Source organism: Myotis davidii, unplaced genomic scaffold, assembly GCF_000327345.1.
Source record: "Myotis davidii unplaced genomic scaffold, ASM32734v1 scaffold424, whole genome shotgun sequence".
Taxonomy (NCBI): domain Eukaryota; kingdom Metazoa; phylum Chordata; class Mammalia; order Chiroptera; family Vespertilionidae; genus Myotis; species Myotis davidii.
Genome location: NW_006295827.1, coordinates 302,263 through 317,424, shown reverse-complemented (window position 1 = coordinate 317,424; position 15,162 = coordinate 302,263). Strand labels below are relative to the sequence as shown.

Sequence of the window (15,162 nt, the reverse complement as noted above, 5' to 3'; positions counted from 1 at the left end):
TCGGCCCAAAGAGATATTTTAAATCACATGTTAAAAGGACAAGTTTGTGTTTTGTGTTTGTTGGTTTTGGTTTGGTTAATCCTCACTAGAGGATGTTTTTCTATTGATTTTTAGAGAGAGTGGAAGGGAGGAGGAGAGACTGAAAGAGAACATTGACAGGTTGCCTCCGCACACTTGGGGCTGGGGGGAGCAAACCTACAACTCAGGTACACGCCCATGACCAGAATCGAACCCAAGACCCTTCAATCTTCGGGCTGATGCTCTTATCCACTGACCCCATACCGGCCAGGGCAAAAGTACAAGTTTTAAAACCAGACAACCTGAGTTGTCACCTCTGTCACTTGACACTAAGAGTTGTGTGATCCTAGGAAAACTACCTAGGCTCTGTGAGGTTTCCACATGAGTAAAAGGGGAGAAATATCAGATTTACTGTGAGAATTAAACACCGTAACACATGTAATGTGCTTAGCTCATAGATCTGTAGTAAGCAATGAATAAATGGCAACAATTATTAGTATAGAAATGCTAGGACAAACAGTGAAACAGACTTCCATCAGTTACACATTCTTATATTGATTAAATTTTTCTACAATGAGCACGCACCATTTTTGCATTTTTTGTAAAAATGCTATTTTTACAAAAATATTCACCTGAATCTGTAAAAAAAAAATCCTCACCCAAGGACATCTTTTTACTGATATTTAGAGAGAGAGAAAGGGGGAGAGAGAGATACCGGTCAGTTGCCTTGCTTCATTTCTCCTACTACCCAGTCTCTCCATCTTTATTCTTCTCAGGATTTTCAGATCATCTAATCCTCTGTACATAACAATTGACTCCAAAATGCTCTTTCTTCTTTAGTACTCCAGTGCATGCTTCCTTTATGTTAAGAAGTAGTGCTCCAAATAATGGAGCAAGCATCATTTTGAAATAGTCCCAAATTCCTCCACTTACAAACCACACTTCCCAGATGCTGGCACTACAGTGACAGGTAGGGGAACACAGTGGCTGAGGGTGATACGTAACAAGGGCAATCCAGGTTTTGAGGGACCTGAAGCTTATACGCTTTTGGGAACTCATTTAAAAGGAAATAAATAAAAGATGAACACAAAATTAGGTATAAAAGTGAATACCTATCTATATACATAAAAGCCTAATATGCAAATTGTCCCTGTGGGATTTCGACCGGGAGACCGCTCTCTCACTATGACATGTGCTGACCACCAGGGGGTGGCATGGAAAGAAGGGAGGCCCCAGCTGGCAGCCAGCAGTTGGGAAAGGGAGGCCCCAATCGGCCTTGATCACTGGCCAGGCCTAGGGACCCTACCCTTGCACGAATTTTGTGCACCATGCCTCTAGTGTAAAAATAAATCTCAACAAATTTTGGGAGGCTTGGAGATTCCTTACCCTGGCTTCCTCTCCTTACCTATTACCCTGTACAACTTCCAGAACAGGAAACAAAGCACTTACAGTGCTGAGGTTCAAGTTCATTGTTTGACAGTATATCTTGTCTAAGCAAAGAGAAGTTTAGTCTTCAGTAAAAGGAATTACTCTGTCTTATAACTTAGATATATATAATTCAAGCTTGTCTGCCTAGAATTAATTAGCACTGCAGCAAAACAATAGTTAAAAATCATTTCACATTCTCTAAACTGACCCTTTCTTGAAATATCTTAGTTTTCAGTTCTAAGTGGTAACTTGTAGAAATACAACAAAAATAAATCTTTTAATAAAGGAACCAAAGCCTAGGATCTGACTTATTCATGGTTGAAACAAGCCATGTAAGTGAATGGCTCTTATACCCAGGACTCTGGGGAATGATGGATCAAAGCAGCAGACTCCTCAATGTGGTTATCATGTTTCCCATACAAGCACTATAATCTCTGGTCAAGTACTGGGAGGTGGAGTGTTTGTATGGCCTGGTCACCTGTGCACTGTGGCACCAAGCAAACATCTGTAGTTATGTTGACTTCTCAACTCAGGAGCAATTAACATGTCGCAGGCCTATGAGTGACTGGTCATATCCCTAAACTCAATACCTTCATGGTGGTTCTCCATAACACCAAGAAATCACAAATACTCACCAGATTGGTGAAATAGTAGCCATCCTCTCCAGACATTAATCGGCTTGGGTTGCAGAAGCGGGTGATATACTGAATATTAGACTGAAGGCGTGGGGGGTTACCCTTCAAAACAATGTAAATGAGAGTGGGTAAGAAGTCATCGGCTGAAGCTGGCTCATCCTTGGTGATCTTGATGGCATTGAAGATATGCTTGCTACACTTGGTGATGCAGGCCAACTTATCTCTAGGCACCCGCTTCGAATCCATTTCAATAATATCTGTAACACAGAAAACACAGTGCTTCCAATGAGAAAATAATTACATAAAAGAAGCATTAGGACAATCACTTTATCCTATTAAGTTGGCGAGGTAACCTCACTAACCTCCTCTCCACCAGTTAACTTAATGTATATAAAACTTAAATTGGAAGGGGGTGGTGGGGAATAAAACTTAAATCGGCCGTAGCTGGTTTGGGTCAGTGGTTAGAGTGTTGGCCCAAGGACTGAAGGATCGTGGGTTTGATTCCGGTAAAGGGCATGTACCTTGGTTGCAGGCTCGATCCCTGGCCCTGGTTGGGGCGTTGTGGGAGGCAACCAATTGATGTGTCTGTCTCACATCGACATTTCTCTCTCTCTCTGTCTTTCCCCCTCCCTTCCACTCTCTTTAAAAATCAACGGGAAAAATATACTTGGGCAAGGATTAACAAAAATAAATAAATAAAAACTTAGATTGCACAAACAGTAAATACCAGCTCATACTTATAGAACACATGACCATGACCTAGCACTATACAGTATGCTTTACAAATTTCTTTTCATCCTCAGATGATGCAAGTGATACTTTTTAAAAAATATATTTTTAATTGATTTTGAGAGAGAAGAAGGAAGAGGGAGACAGAGATATAAACATCAATGTGAGAGCAACATTGATCAGCTGCCTCCTGCATGCTCCCTACAGGGATCAAGCCCAAAACCTGGGCGTGTGCCCTAACCAGGAATCAAACTGGCAACCTTTCAATGCATGGGACAACGCTCAACCAACTGAGTCACACAGGCTAGGGCAGGGGAATTATTATTATTAAGAGAATTGAGGTTCAGAGAACTTTAATGACCTGCCCAAGATGATACACATTGCAAGTAACAGAGGGGGGATATGAAACCAAGTCTGACTCTAATGCCCATTCTTTTAATCATGGTGTAAAACTACTTATGAATTTCATGGAGAAATAAGTCTCTTAATTACTTCTTAATGTATTGTAAAATTCAGTTTAGAAATCCTCAATTTGCATACTGCTTTTTAGCAATGTGGCTACTATATGGTACAAAGCATCTTTGTATTAGATATCAAAATACAGCTGCTGAAACCCATCACACAGAGGTTTGCAGTGGCCGACCCTCACAGCATGTAAATCTCCACTAGCCACAAACATCTACAGAAACTTTACGACACTTATAACCTGCTGTTAGCAAAAGGGATAAATCAAGGGTATATATTTAATCTCAAACATTTTATTTCTCAGAAAAAAATTGCTTCACTGCCCTTCACTAACACTAAGTCCAACTGGTGGGCTCTTTTTTTAAAATATATTTTTATTGATTTCAGAGAGGAAGGGAAAGGGAGAGAGAGATAGAAACATCAATGAAGAGAGAGAATCATTGATCGGCTGCTTCCTGCACGCCCCACACTGGGGATGAAGCCCGCAACCCAGGCATGTGCCCTTGACTGGAATTGAACCTGGGACCCTTCAGTTTGCAGGTCAATGCTCTATCCACAAAGCCAAAGCAGCTAGGGCCAACTGGTGGACTCTTATATGCACACACCGGTTGTCAGAGGACTAGGAGATGGTGAGGAAAAGTTAGATACAAACTCAGTGCCAGAACAAGGGCAGGAAGTGTGCCTTTGGATGCACATACATGCTTGCCATCTTGAATATCATCAAAGTAAACAGCTGAGGCAGCTGAATTTGATACCAGTTCTTGCCATGAGCAGGAATAAAAGTTTCAGACTTAGGTGACAGGTGGTACAGGCCAGAGAGTTCTTTTTGCTCAGCTCCTATCCATGAGGTAAGCTACTCAAGGGACCCTCACAGGACCATCCACCATGTGTCGAAGACAGAAACACCGGACAGTGCAGAGGCCTTACTTTACCTTCCTAATGCTTTTATTCTCTTTACTTATGCACCTACATTGTGAAGTATATAATCTTCATTTTTCTTTATTATTAGTTCCTTTACTTTTTATCTCTGGATTATAATTATTGTTACTATGTCTCAGTCTATTTTTCTTTTTCTATGTAAATAGAACTTATTACAAAAAAAGATACTGGGGAAGATTTTTTTATACTTTCAAAGCCTTTTATTGTTGATTTTTATTCTCTATTTTAAACATTTTCTCATTAATTTTTGTTTATGTTTTAAAGTAAATAAAAAATGAATTATTTTTTATCTGGATGCATGTGTAGCTGCCACTGCCAAGGGGCAGGGCCAAGAGTGTAAAGAAGAGTATATAATGGGGGTGGTGGGGGTTGGGGGGAGTCCAAGGGATTTCTCCCACTCTCTTCATCCTGCAGCAACCCCTCCATCTCCTTCTTGAATATCATTCAGTTTAAAAGAAGTTTCTCTGTTGGACTCTTTTGGACACTCATACCACAACATGCAGTTCTATGATTTGCAATGCCCTAAAGTCTAAACTAGGAGATGCAGGAGGAAAAACAAACAAAACAGGAAACTCGCCATTGTATTAGCTGTTCTTTTAGTAATGATTTCCCTCCCCAATCTACCTGCTACTATTTACTTTTCAGAGTTCTTGCTTTGGGTCTCCTGTCCCGGGCTTTTTCTTCTAATCAGTAGGAAAGGTAGGGTTGAGTGTGCCTACTCTACCTTAGCAGATATCTAGACTTACCTTTAATGGAGTTTTGAAACAAAGTAGTCTGTACTTCTAGGCTATGTTTGACATTTGGAATGGAAAATTCCATGTTGCAGGGTTGTCCCATACACTGCAGGATGTTTAGTAGCATCCCTGGCCTCCACCCACTAGATGCCAGATGTCAACTAAAATGGAAAATGCCCCATGCAGTGTATTTATAAACAAAAATGATAGTGCTGATTAGTAGCACATGGGATGACTTGGAGAAACTGAGCTGACATCTCTATATTTAAAAACTGTATTATTTTTTTAAAAGATGACTACTATAGACTGTCCTATAAATACTCCTATACTTAGACTGACAATTTTAAAGATTAGGAAGAAAGTGATCATATAATCCTTGGTTCTCAAAGAGGTAGAATATTGCACTTGGATTGGCAAGGTATCAGCTAAAATGAGAACGAGTAAGAAGGTGTTTACAATTTTGTGGCTGAATTTTTACTATCAAAAGATCTCTTGAAACATCATCTCAGGTGCCTTGAAAGAAAATTTTTACCTCTCAAATTCTATTAACAAATGGTTGATGTACTGAAATCCTCTTTCTTAGTTCAATTTTAAGTAAACAACAGTTGGGTACTTGCAGTTTCTCGTTTTGCAAGGTCTGGCCTGTGACTTTTCAGAAAAGAGTTCTTGACATAAATTCCTATGCAGTACTTGAAACATAAACCAGTTGGTCTTGAACTTGGTAAAAGTCTAAAAGGTGCACATTCAGGCTTTTGAAAGGCTGTCACCTTCAATCTCTTATAATGTTCCCTGAGCAAAAAGTAGGCCTTGACCCAAAGAACTCAATTCACTGGACCTATGACATGGCCTAGCAGAAAAGCTTTGAACAACAAAGATGACAATATTTAGCTACATCATTTAGACTCTTCACGGGGAATTAGAAACTATTCATGTAATGACAAGAATTGAAATGCAAAGATAAGCAGAACCTGAGAAAGTGGAAAAGAATCATGTTAACAGTAGATAACTCAGTCTCTAGAGAGGCCTTGGAGCTGTTTCTAAGTCCTGCCTCCCTTCCAGCCCTCATAATATCTTAAGCAAACTCCCATTTCTTCCTGTTACTTAAGGGAGTCTCTGGTTCTTATAATCAAAGGAGCCAGCCTACTTCATAGCCTGCCTCCAACACCACTATCGGCAACTGGCCTACTTTTCTACCCGGCAGAATTTCATTAACAATCTCTAAGTGAGCAAATCTTCCCAACTCTTCTTAATGAAGGAGAAGTTGTCCAAGATTGGATGTCTTTTCCATTAGGAGTTTTTTTGTTTCTTGTTTGTTTTTTAAATGTTTGTGTTGCACTTCTACTCAGTTATTCCTCTGACTAAGAAACAGAAACCTTATTAGGTGCCTAGACCTATCCAGAAATGGCAGAACCACATCAATATAAGGCACTTCATATACTTTCTGAACAAACCAGGAAAGTAATTCAAAGCACATCTCTGATTAACAACGAATTAGAAGCATCATTTTAATATGTAACTCGAGTTTGGGTATGACCTTGCCTCACCAATTCCCTCCCTCTCTCCAAACTTACTTTGAGTATATAAATGCAAGTAAGCCCAGCTCAGTGGTTGAGAGTTGACCTATGAACCAGGAGGTCGTGGTTCAATTCCTGGTCAGGGCACATGCCCGGGTTGCAGGCTCAATCCCCAGTAGGGGGCGTGCAGGAGGCAGCCGATCAATGATTCTCTCTCATCATTGATGCTTCTCTCTCTCTATCCCTCTCCCTTCTTCTCTGAAATCAATAAAAATATTTAAAAAAAGAATTAATGCAACTGAGTTTTAAGAAATTTATTCTATCTGTAGTTGATCTTAGTTTAGTTCAATACCCAAGAAATAAGAAGCCTGGGTTCTGGAAAGTAAAGGGGGAAAGTAGTTTACCTGCTAATCATAAAACTAACACTCCTGGAAATCATGTTCACCACATTCGAATATGTCTTCGGCAGTCTGAATTTTAGAAATACTTTACTATCTTTTTGCTCACTGAAATAAGTATGGGTTTCTAAAACATATGTTAACTTCAAGGGAAAATATCCAAATATAAAAAAATTATATATATATATAAAAAGTTTCACTGACCTGTAATTGCTTTCACTACCATATCAGACACTTCAGGAATTTCTTCATTAACAGGGACACAAAGCATCTGAGGTGTAACCCAGTGCAGGGCTCTACAAGAGAGAAAGACAGTAAAAACAGTTCAAAGAATGGACTTTTTAGCTTGGCCAGTTGGTTAGAGCATTGACCCGAGGACTGAAGGGTCTCAGATTTGATTCCAGTCTACATACCTTGATTGTAGACTTGATCCCTGATCCTGGTCGGGATGTGTGCAGGAGGCAACCAATCGATGTGTCTTTCTCAACTATGTTTCTCTCTCGCGCTGTCTCTCCCTTCCCTTCTAATCTCTCTATAAAAATCAATGGAAAAATATCCTTAGGCGAGGATTAACAAAAAACAAACAGATAAAAACAGAATGAACTGCAGCCATTTATCTTATCACTAGAGACCCGGTGCACAAAAATTTGTGCACTTGGGGCAGGGCTGGTGAGGTGTCCCTCAGCCTGGCCTGTGCCCTCTCGCAGTCTGGGACCCCTCAGGGGATGACCAACTGCTGGCTCTGCTGGCTTAGGCCTGCTCCTGGGTGGCAGAGGGCAGGCCCAATCCCTAGGTGCAGCCCATGGTCGGGCTCAGAGCAGGGCCGACTGGGGAGTTGGGGCGTCGCCCCCTGTCATGCAGAGAACAGGGAGAATCGGGAGGTTGCAATGCCACCCTCAGTCACACTCAGGGTAGGGCCGATTGGGGGGTTGGGACACCACTCCCTGTCACACACAGAGCTGCAGGGTGATCAGGGTGTTGGGGAGCTCCCCCCTATCAGGCACAGAGCAGGGCTGATCAGGGGGTTGGGGCGCCTTCCCCTGTCACGAACAGAGCAGGGTGGACAGGGAGGTTGTGGCCCCGCCCTCTGTCACACACAGAGCCGCAGGGCGATCAGGGGGTTTGGGCACTGCCCCCTGTCACACTGATCCCGAGGCCTCTCAGCTCCGCTGATCCTGGTGCTGGGAGGCCTCTCAGCTCCACCGATCCCGGTGCTGGGAGGCATATTACCCTTTTACTATATAGGATAGAGGCCTGGTGCATGGGTGGGGGCCGGCTGGTTTGCCCTGAAGGGTGTCCTGGATCAGGGTGGGGGTCCCCACTGGGGTGCCTGGCCAGTCTGGGTGAGAGGCTGAGGGCTGTTTTGAGGCTGGTGGGTGACTGAAGCTCCCAACTGCTCCTTTTTTTCTTTTATATTCTGGGCCAGCTTTAGCGCTGGCTCCAGCTCTGAGGCCTCTGCTGCTGAAGGCAGGTATCTGGTTTGTTTGGGTTCTTTAATCGAAACACTGTTTCAACTCCAGCTCTGAGATCCTGGCTGGCTGAAAGCAGGTTCCTGGGATTTTATTTAGCTTCTATATTTGTAACAATGTTTCAAACTGCAAGCTCAGAGGCCAGCAAGGCAGGCGGGGAACGTTGTTTTCCTCCGTCACTGAAGCAAGCAAGCCTCATGTTAGTTTTAAGCTGCCTGACTGCCGGCCGCCATCTTGGCTGGCAGTTAATTTGCATATCTCGCTGATTAGCCAATGGAAAGGGTAGCAGACATGCTAATTACCATGTTTCTCATTTATTAGATAGGATTTCCATCAGTTACATGAAAATAAGGGACACCATTGATTAATTGGGCAATTCTAGGCCCAACCACATCACCCCTGTACAGATCAGAAGCTCACAGTAACTAGAGTCCTAAAGTGAGGCTTCTCCTCTGTACTAATTACAAGAAAAGCAGAAGACAATTTTACTGGCTGTAATGAGATTATACTAGGTGTGAAAGCACTAGATATCTGAGAATGAATACTTGTGAAGAACCTGCTGCTCCCTGTCCTGTCCACCACCATTAATGTCCTTGTAGGCTCTGCCCTCAACTTCTGGAGCATATCGGAGCTTGTGTAAGAGGTCAACAAGCATGTGTCACCTCAGCCTAAATTACTGAGTTCTCCGATCACATAGCAGCTTCACTCCAGAGATTCTGCTGCCTATGCCCACCATTTACTTGACTAATGCTCTCACCCTGAATCTCAGTCCAAAGCCCATTTAGGTCTATCTTCTATCTTCCCAAGATCAACTTCTCACTTCTAGTGTGACACCAGAAAGTACTGATCCATCAGTCATCAGCCTCACTATCTGGGAACTCCATTTGAAATTCCTTGGCCCCTCTCCTCCAGAAACACCTCATCATGCTCAGTCTTTGTGTGGTTCCCAAATTTGATAGCCTATTCTCTGTGTTTCACTGCCACTGGAATGCAGAACACTGAGGCTCATTCTACTGGCCGTGAAAGACCAGATGTGCTGCAAAGTATTATCTACCCAGTGCCAGCGGAAAGATGTGATTAGAGGAATGGCTAAATAATGAGCAACCCTGGCAGAGAGGAGAAAAAAATGATACCCATCACCTTGATATGGATATTTACAGCTTCCTACCTGACAAGATAGTTAGTACAATGAAATGAGAAAATAATGACATTTCCTCCTTAGAAAATTTGGATATTTTAAAAAATCAGAAACATCAAAAATGGTTCTTACCTAAAACTGCTGGCATTCAGATGAATAAGCAAAATGGTACCTTGAGCTCTCTCCTCCTATCAATGTACCATATTCCTTTTCTTTCTGACCCCACAAATAAGCTCAAATGCTTATATGCCAAGGATGGCAGGTACCTTAGCTTGCTTTCAAGGTCTGAAATTCAAAGGCCCTGTTTTCCCACAAGGTATTCTCCCAACAGCTGGTGGTAAATACAATGGTAAATTAAATCCCTCCTTGTTCAGTTTCACTTTCCTCAGTTTCAGTTACCCACAGTAACTGTGGTCCAAAAATAATAAGTGGAAAACTCCAGAAATAAATAATTGATAAGTTTTAAATTGCTGTTCTGTGTGATGAAACCTTGCACAGTCCCACTCGGGACGTGAATCATCCCTTTGTCCAGCATATCTACACTGTAGACTCTACCTGTCCATTGGTCACTTACTATAGTCACTCAGTAACTGTCTCAGTTATGAGATTGACTGTCACAGTATTGCAGTGGTTGTGTTCAAGTGAACCTTATTTTACTTAATAATGGCCCCAAAGTGCAAGAGTTAGTGATGCTGGTAATTCAAATATGCCAAAGAGAAGCCATAAGGTTCTTCCTTTAAGTGAAAAGGTGGAAGTTCTCAACTTAATAAGATATATTGGGAGAGAGAAAGACCAAATAACTTATATTATAGTACACTGTAATTCTTCTACTTTATTCGTTATTGTTGTTAGTCTATTATGTGCCTAATTTATAAATTAAACTTATCATAGGTATATGTGTATAGGAGGGAAAAGTATATATAGGGTTCAGCACTATCTGCAGTTTCAGGCATCCACTTGGGGTCTTAAGAACAAATCCCCTGCAGATAAGGGGATTACTATACAACAAGACAAAGCAAAACAATCAACTACCTGATCCTCTTTTGAACAGCAAGATCTTTCTTCTCATCATCAGTCGTTTCTGGACAGAACACATACTTATAGAGACGAGTCATGATGTACTTTTCAATCTGATCCATTATCTTCTCAACTCTTTCAGGAGGCACTGAAATATCCAAATGGAAATTAAAGCCCAAGATGAGGATGGGCATGTATAACTAAGGATTATTTTTACAGTACTTTCTACATAGCAGAAAACTAACTTGCTAAAACTACATTAAATACACCCAAAAAGAAAAGTATGAGATGTTACATTGAAAAATACCTTTAAAAAATTTACCTGACTTTTGGAACTGCCTTTTACATAATCCCCACTTCTAACTTAAGCTGTTTTGGCAAGACCTATCAGGTGTTAGGGCTTCCTCACACCCAAGTGGGAAGACTCAGCATGGGTCCCTCCCTATTGCTACATTAGAAAAGCACTTGAAATCCCCAGACTGATGAATGCTAGTAAGACTCACCCTCACTTTTCTGAGGTTTAGTATAAAACCTTAGAGATCTCTCCAAAGTACATACATGGGGTAGATTTCTCAAATGTACATGTATGCTAAGTACATCCTAAAATATAACATCAATGGAAATTAAATTCAAGAAGAACCCCTATAAACCTAAAGTAAATCAGTGGTCCTCAATTTTTCTCCTGCTTTAACCTTTAAGAAATGTATAATCATGACCAAATAACTCACCAAGACGGTAATTCTAAAATGGGGGTTTCATTTAGAAGCCTCCCAAAGAGTTTTAATCAGCTCTGCCCCAACCCGTAATGAAGTTATTAAGCCTTGCTCAATAAATTACCCTATTGCTCTGATTATCTGGAACAGTACACATGATGTTATTCAATGGCACTGCTAAGTGTAAGACCAGCTACCAAAATGCTGGAGTTGGGCACACCAGCCTGGCCTTCAGAGAAAGCGAGAAACTGCTAAGAGATCCAGCAGTCTGGCCCTGTGCACTACCAGCAATCCCTCAATTTGGGCTGGCTAACAAAGTATTACCTTTCCCACGAGTCTGCATTCTTTCAGCCACATTCTGGTAAAAATCCTGAGTGCACTCTGACTGTTCCTCAATGCTTAAATCCTAAAACAAAGGGACAAAGAGGCGGCTTGGTAGCTGAAGAAAGATCAGGAGTAAAACCTTAAATTTTATGTAGTCTCCAAACCCACTCCTTAAACTGGTACCAATCTCAAAAGTACTCACAAATTATATTAACTGTGCAGGGGAGAAAAGCCCATTCATAAATATTAATTATAACACTCTATAACCTCTCATTTCCTTTTACTATATATACATATTATTAAATGAGTATGATGCATATTTTGATAATTTACATGTTTATGTACATTTCTATTTATCTAATCTACTTAACCATTTTTGATGGCTTTATTATATTAACCAATTTTTTAGACCATTCTCTACCACTGCATTTGGGCTCCTTCCCCCTTTACACTCTTATGTATTATAGCTATAAACAATTATGTGGAAGCTGTTTCTTTTGGGTTATTTCTTTGTGATACATTTTCTTAAGTGTCACTAATAGTTTCTAAGATAGCTGTGAGTATCTATCACTAGATACAATCCTCAGAAACTGCAATGTAGTCATCAGCCAAGTATGTGTGCTTATTCCTCCATGACTCCTACAACATTGCGCTTCATTAATTTTTATTTGGTTTTACTGACTTTTAGGTGTAAATACATATATTTATGTCCCACTTTCTTCCAAAGAATATTTGAAGTTTGCATAAAAGATAAACATAGTTCACCACAGCAAACTAGAAGGTGATAAAAAAAATAAAAAGAAAGAAAGAAAGAAGAACAAAACATGGAGAGAAACAGAAAGTGAGCCAGGAATGACAACATAAAAATGTATTCCTTGAAGATACACAACTTAATCAACAGTCAATCCAAAAATTTGTCTTTCAACTTTCTAGCAATCATCACTAAGATGAAAATAGTCACACAATTCAGAGTCCAACATATAGAAACAAACTAATTTTTTAGGTGAAATTCTGACTCCAAAATTAGAAACTTCTCCCAAGGATTCTCACAAAGATGTCACTGTAGAAAGGCAAACTCCATAGGACTCTCTCTCATAAACTGCCTCTACAGGCCCAGGACAACATACAGAAAGGGCTGACAAAACCCTGGTAAAGCATACGGACCCTGATGCTCTGGCTTAATTCAGAAAGGATGTCCTGGTTCAGGGGCAGTGACCCAACCTGACTTAATCTGTCTTCCGTTCTTTCCTGGTTTGGGCCTTCATTACCTCACTTGTTTAGCTGCTCTCCCCACCTTTCATCTCTCTCACTTTTCAATCCATCTTTAACATACCACAGTCCAACTGACCGTGCTAGATTGTGCCTCAAATTTCTAACAGTTGTCCATCAGACAGATGCTGCCTTCAAACACTATCCAAGAAAGTCCCCAATAGTTACTGCCTTTAAGGCTCACTTCATACTGTATCTCCTCTAAAACGCTCTCATTCCTATAAAAATAAAAAAACTTTGTAGGTCTCACAGCATTTGCAGCACTCTGTGACCACCTTGACAACAGTTCTTTGCTGTCTTGATTTGTTATTTATATGAGAGCCATTTGGTTGAATTAGAAATATCTAGTAAGGACTAGGTACTACGCTTAGTAAATTTTATACATTTTGTAATGTTAAGCTTTTATTTATATTCACCACAATTTCCCACTGTTTCATTCCACTTTATCTGACTTTAATTTTTCATTACACAGATGTTTAAAAGTTAATACCATTCTTCATTTCACCTGGTTAGTAAGAACAATTCTTCAACAGTTAAATTTTAGCTCCTTTCCACAGGTAAAATATATATCCTAATCTTCTAAGTTGTTTCATGTTTAGCTCTTTTATTTGGCTAGAATGCAAGGTGAATAGTATGAGACACAGGACTTTAAATAATCTGTATACAAGCTTCCCGTCTTTTTTAGCAGCAATTAGTAAAAAGCAACCCTGTTCTCCTTCGTTTTCCAGTTGTCACATAATTTGCTCCTGACAAACTGAATCCACTTCTGGAATCCTGGTTTATTTCACTGCTTTATAGAGTATACTAGAGGCCCGGCACACAAAAATTTGTGCACTCAGGGGGGTCCCTTATCCTGGCCTGCAACCTCTTGCAGTCCAGGAGCCCTCGGGGGATGTCCAACTGACAGGTTACTCTGGCCTCCCTCTGCGGGAGGCGACTGGCAGGCCAATCAGGGAACAGCGCCAGCCAGCCCTGCCCCCCTTCAGCCCCGCTGCCACGGCCACCAGTAGCCTACCTCTGCAGGAGGCAACCAGTGAAGCAATCAGGAGACAACTCCAGTGAGCAGCTGGCCCCGCCCCCAATCACCCCTCCGCTGCCACCAGTTACCACTGCTCCCCGATCACCGTCCCCTCCTCTGCCCACTGGTACCTGCTTTGGCTGGCGTGGTGCCGCCTCTGTCCCCCACCGAATGGTAATTCCACCATTCAGTCAATGTGCATATTAGGCTTTTATTATATAGGACTAGAGGCTCGGTGCATGAAATTCATGTGGGGGGCATGAATCTCCAATCCAGGACCCCTCTCGCAATCTGGGACTGCTGGCTCCTAATCACTCACCTGCCTGCCTGCCTGATTGCCCCTAACCCCTCTGCCTGCCAGCCTGATCGCCCCTAACCGCTCTCCCCTGCCGGCCTGATCACTCCTAACTGCCTCTACCTCAGCCTCTGCCACTGTGGCTTTGTCTGGAAGGACATTCGGAAGATGTCTAGTTGACCTGGTCTAATTAGCATATTACCCTTTTATTAGTATAGATAATAGAGGCCCAGTGTACGAATTCATGCACAGGTATGTGTGTGTGTGTGTGTGGGGGGGGACCGCAGGAGGTTGGCCGCTGGCCCCAAGAAGGGAGCTGGCCCTCAACCCCCTTGGAAAAGGGGAGTGTCTGCCACCACCCACCCCCGGGTCCCCATCCCAGCCCAGGCCCTAAGGGCCTGGTGGGGTCGGGAGAGGAGGTGATTGTTGCTGGGCCGGGTGCAGAAGGAATGGACACTGAATGCCACCGCCGCCATTGACGCCCCACTACCGCACAGTTCCCTGCCTCCCCACCTCCCCCCCCTTTCCCTCGCGGCCGAGCTGCCACCTTGGCAGAGGCCCCTGGGGAAGGGAGAGGACAGGAGTGAGACAAACCCTTGTGTCGAAGGCTGATTGCAGCAAGGGAGCTGCTCTGCTATATACAAAACCCCGATCCAGAAGCAGATCTCTAGGAATGACTTAGCACCAGGAGCCGTTGGAGGTTGGCTGTGGGAGGGCACTGACCACCAGGGGGCGGTTCCTGCATTGAGCATCTGCCCCCTGGTGGTCAGTGCACATCATAGCAACTGATTGACAGGTCATTCCAGTGGTTCCATCATTAACAGTCGCTTAGACTTTTATATATAGAGATGTGTTGTTGGTTTTTTAACTTTTATCAAATGTTTTATTTTTATTTCTTTTATTTTTTTAAAAATTTTTTATTGAGTAAGTTATTACATATGTGTCCTTATCCCTACGTTACCCCCTATCCCCCCCACTCATGCCTTCACCCCCCTGTTGTCCGTGTCCATTGGTTAGGCCTATATGCTTGCATATAAATCATTTGGTTGATCTCTCCCC

The 15,162-nt window shown here is 42.1% G+C and overlaps 1 protein-coding gene across 4 annotated transcripts in view; it reads right to left on the bottom strand.

The window, feature by feature from the left end:
- The window catches only part of RABGEF1 (RAB guanine nucleotide exchange factor (GEF) 1), a 49,351-nt gene that overhangs the window by 3,234 nt on the left and 30,955 nt on the right, over positions 1-15,162 (bottom strand). For all 4 annotated transcript variants that reach the window (XM_015568556.1, XM_006770847.2, XM_006770846.2 and 1 more), the window contains 4 exons: positions 11,522-11,603; positions 10,500-10,632; positions 7,065-7,156; positions 2,082-2,338 (listed from right to left, as the gene is read on the bottom strand). In XM_015568556.1, the coding sequence (XP_015424042.1) occupies positions 2,082-2,338; positions 7,065-7,156; positions 10,500-10,632; positions 11,522-11,603 (564 nt within the window). The remainder of the gene's footprint in view (positions 1-2,081; positions 2,339-7,064; positions 7,157-10,499; positions 10,633-11,521; positions 11,604-15,162) is intronic.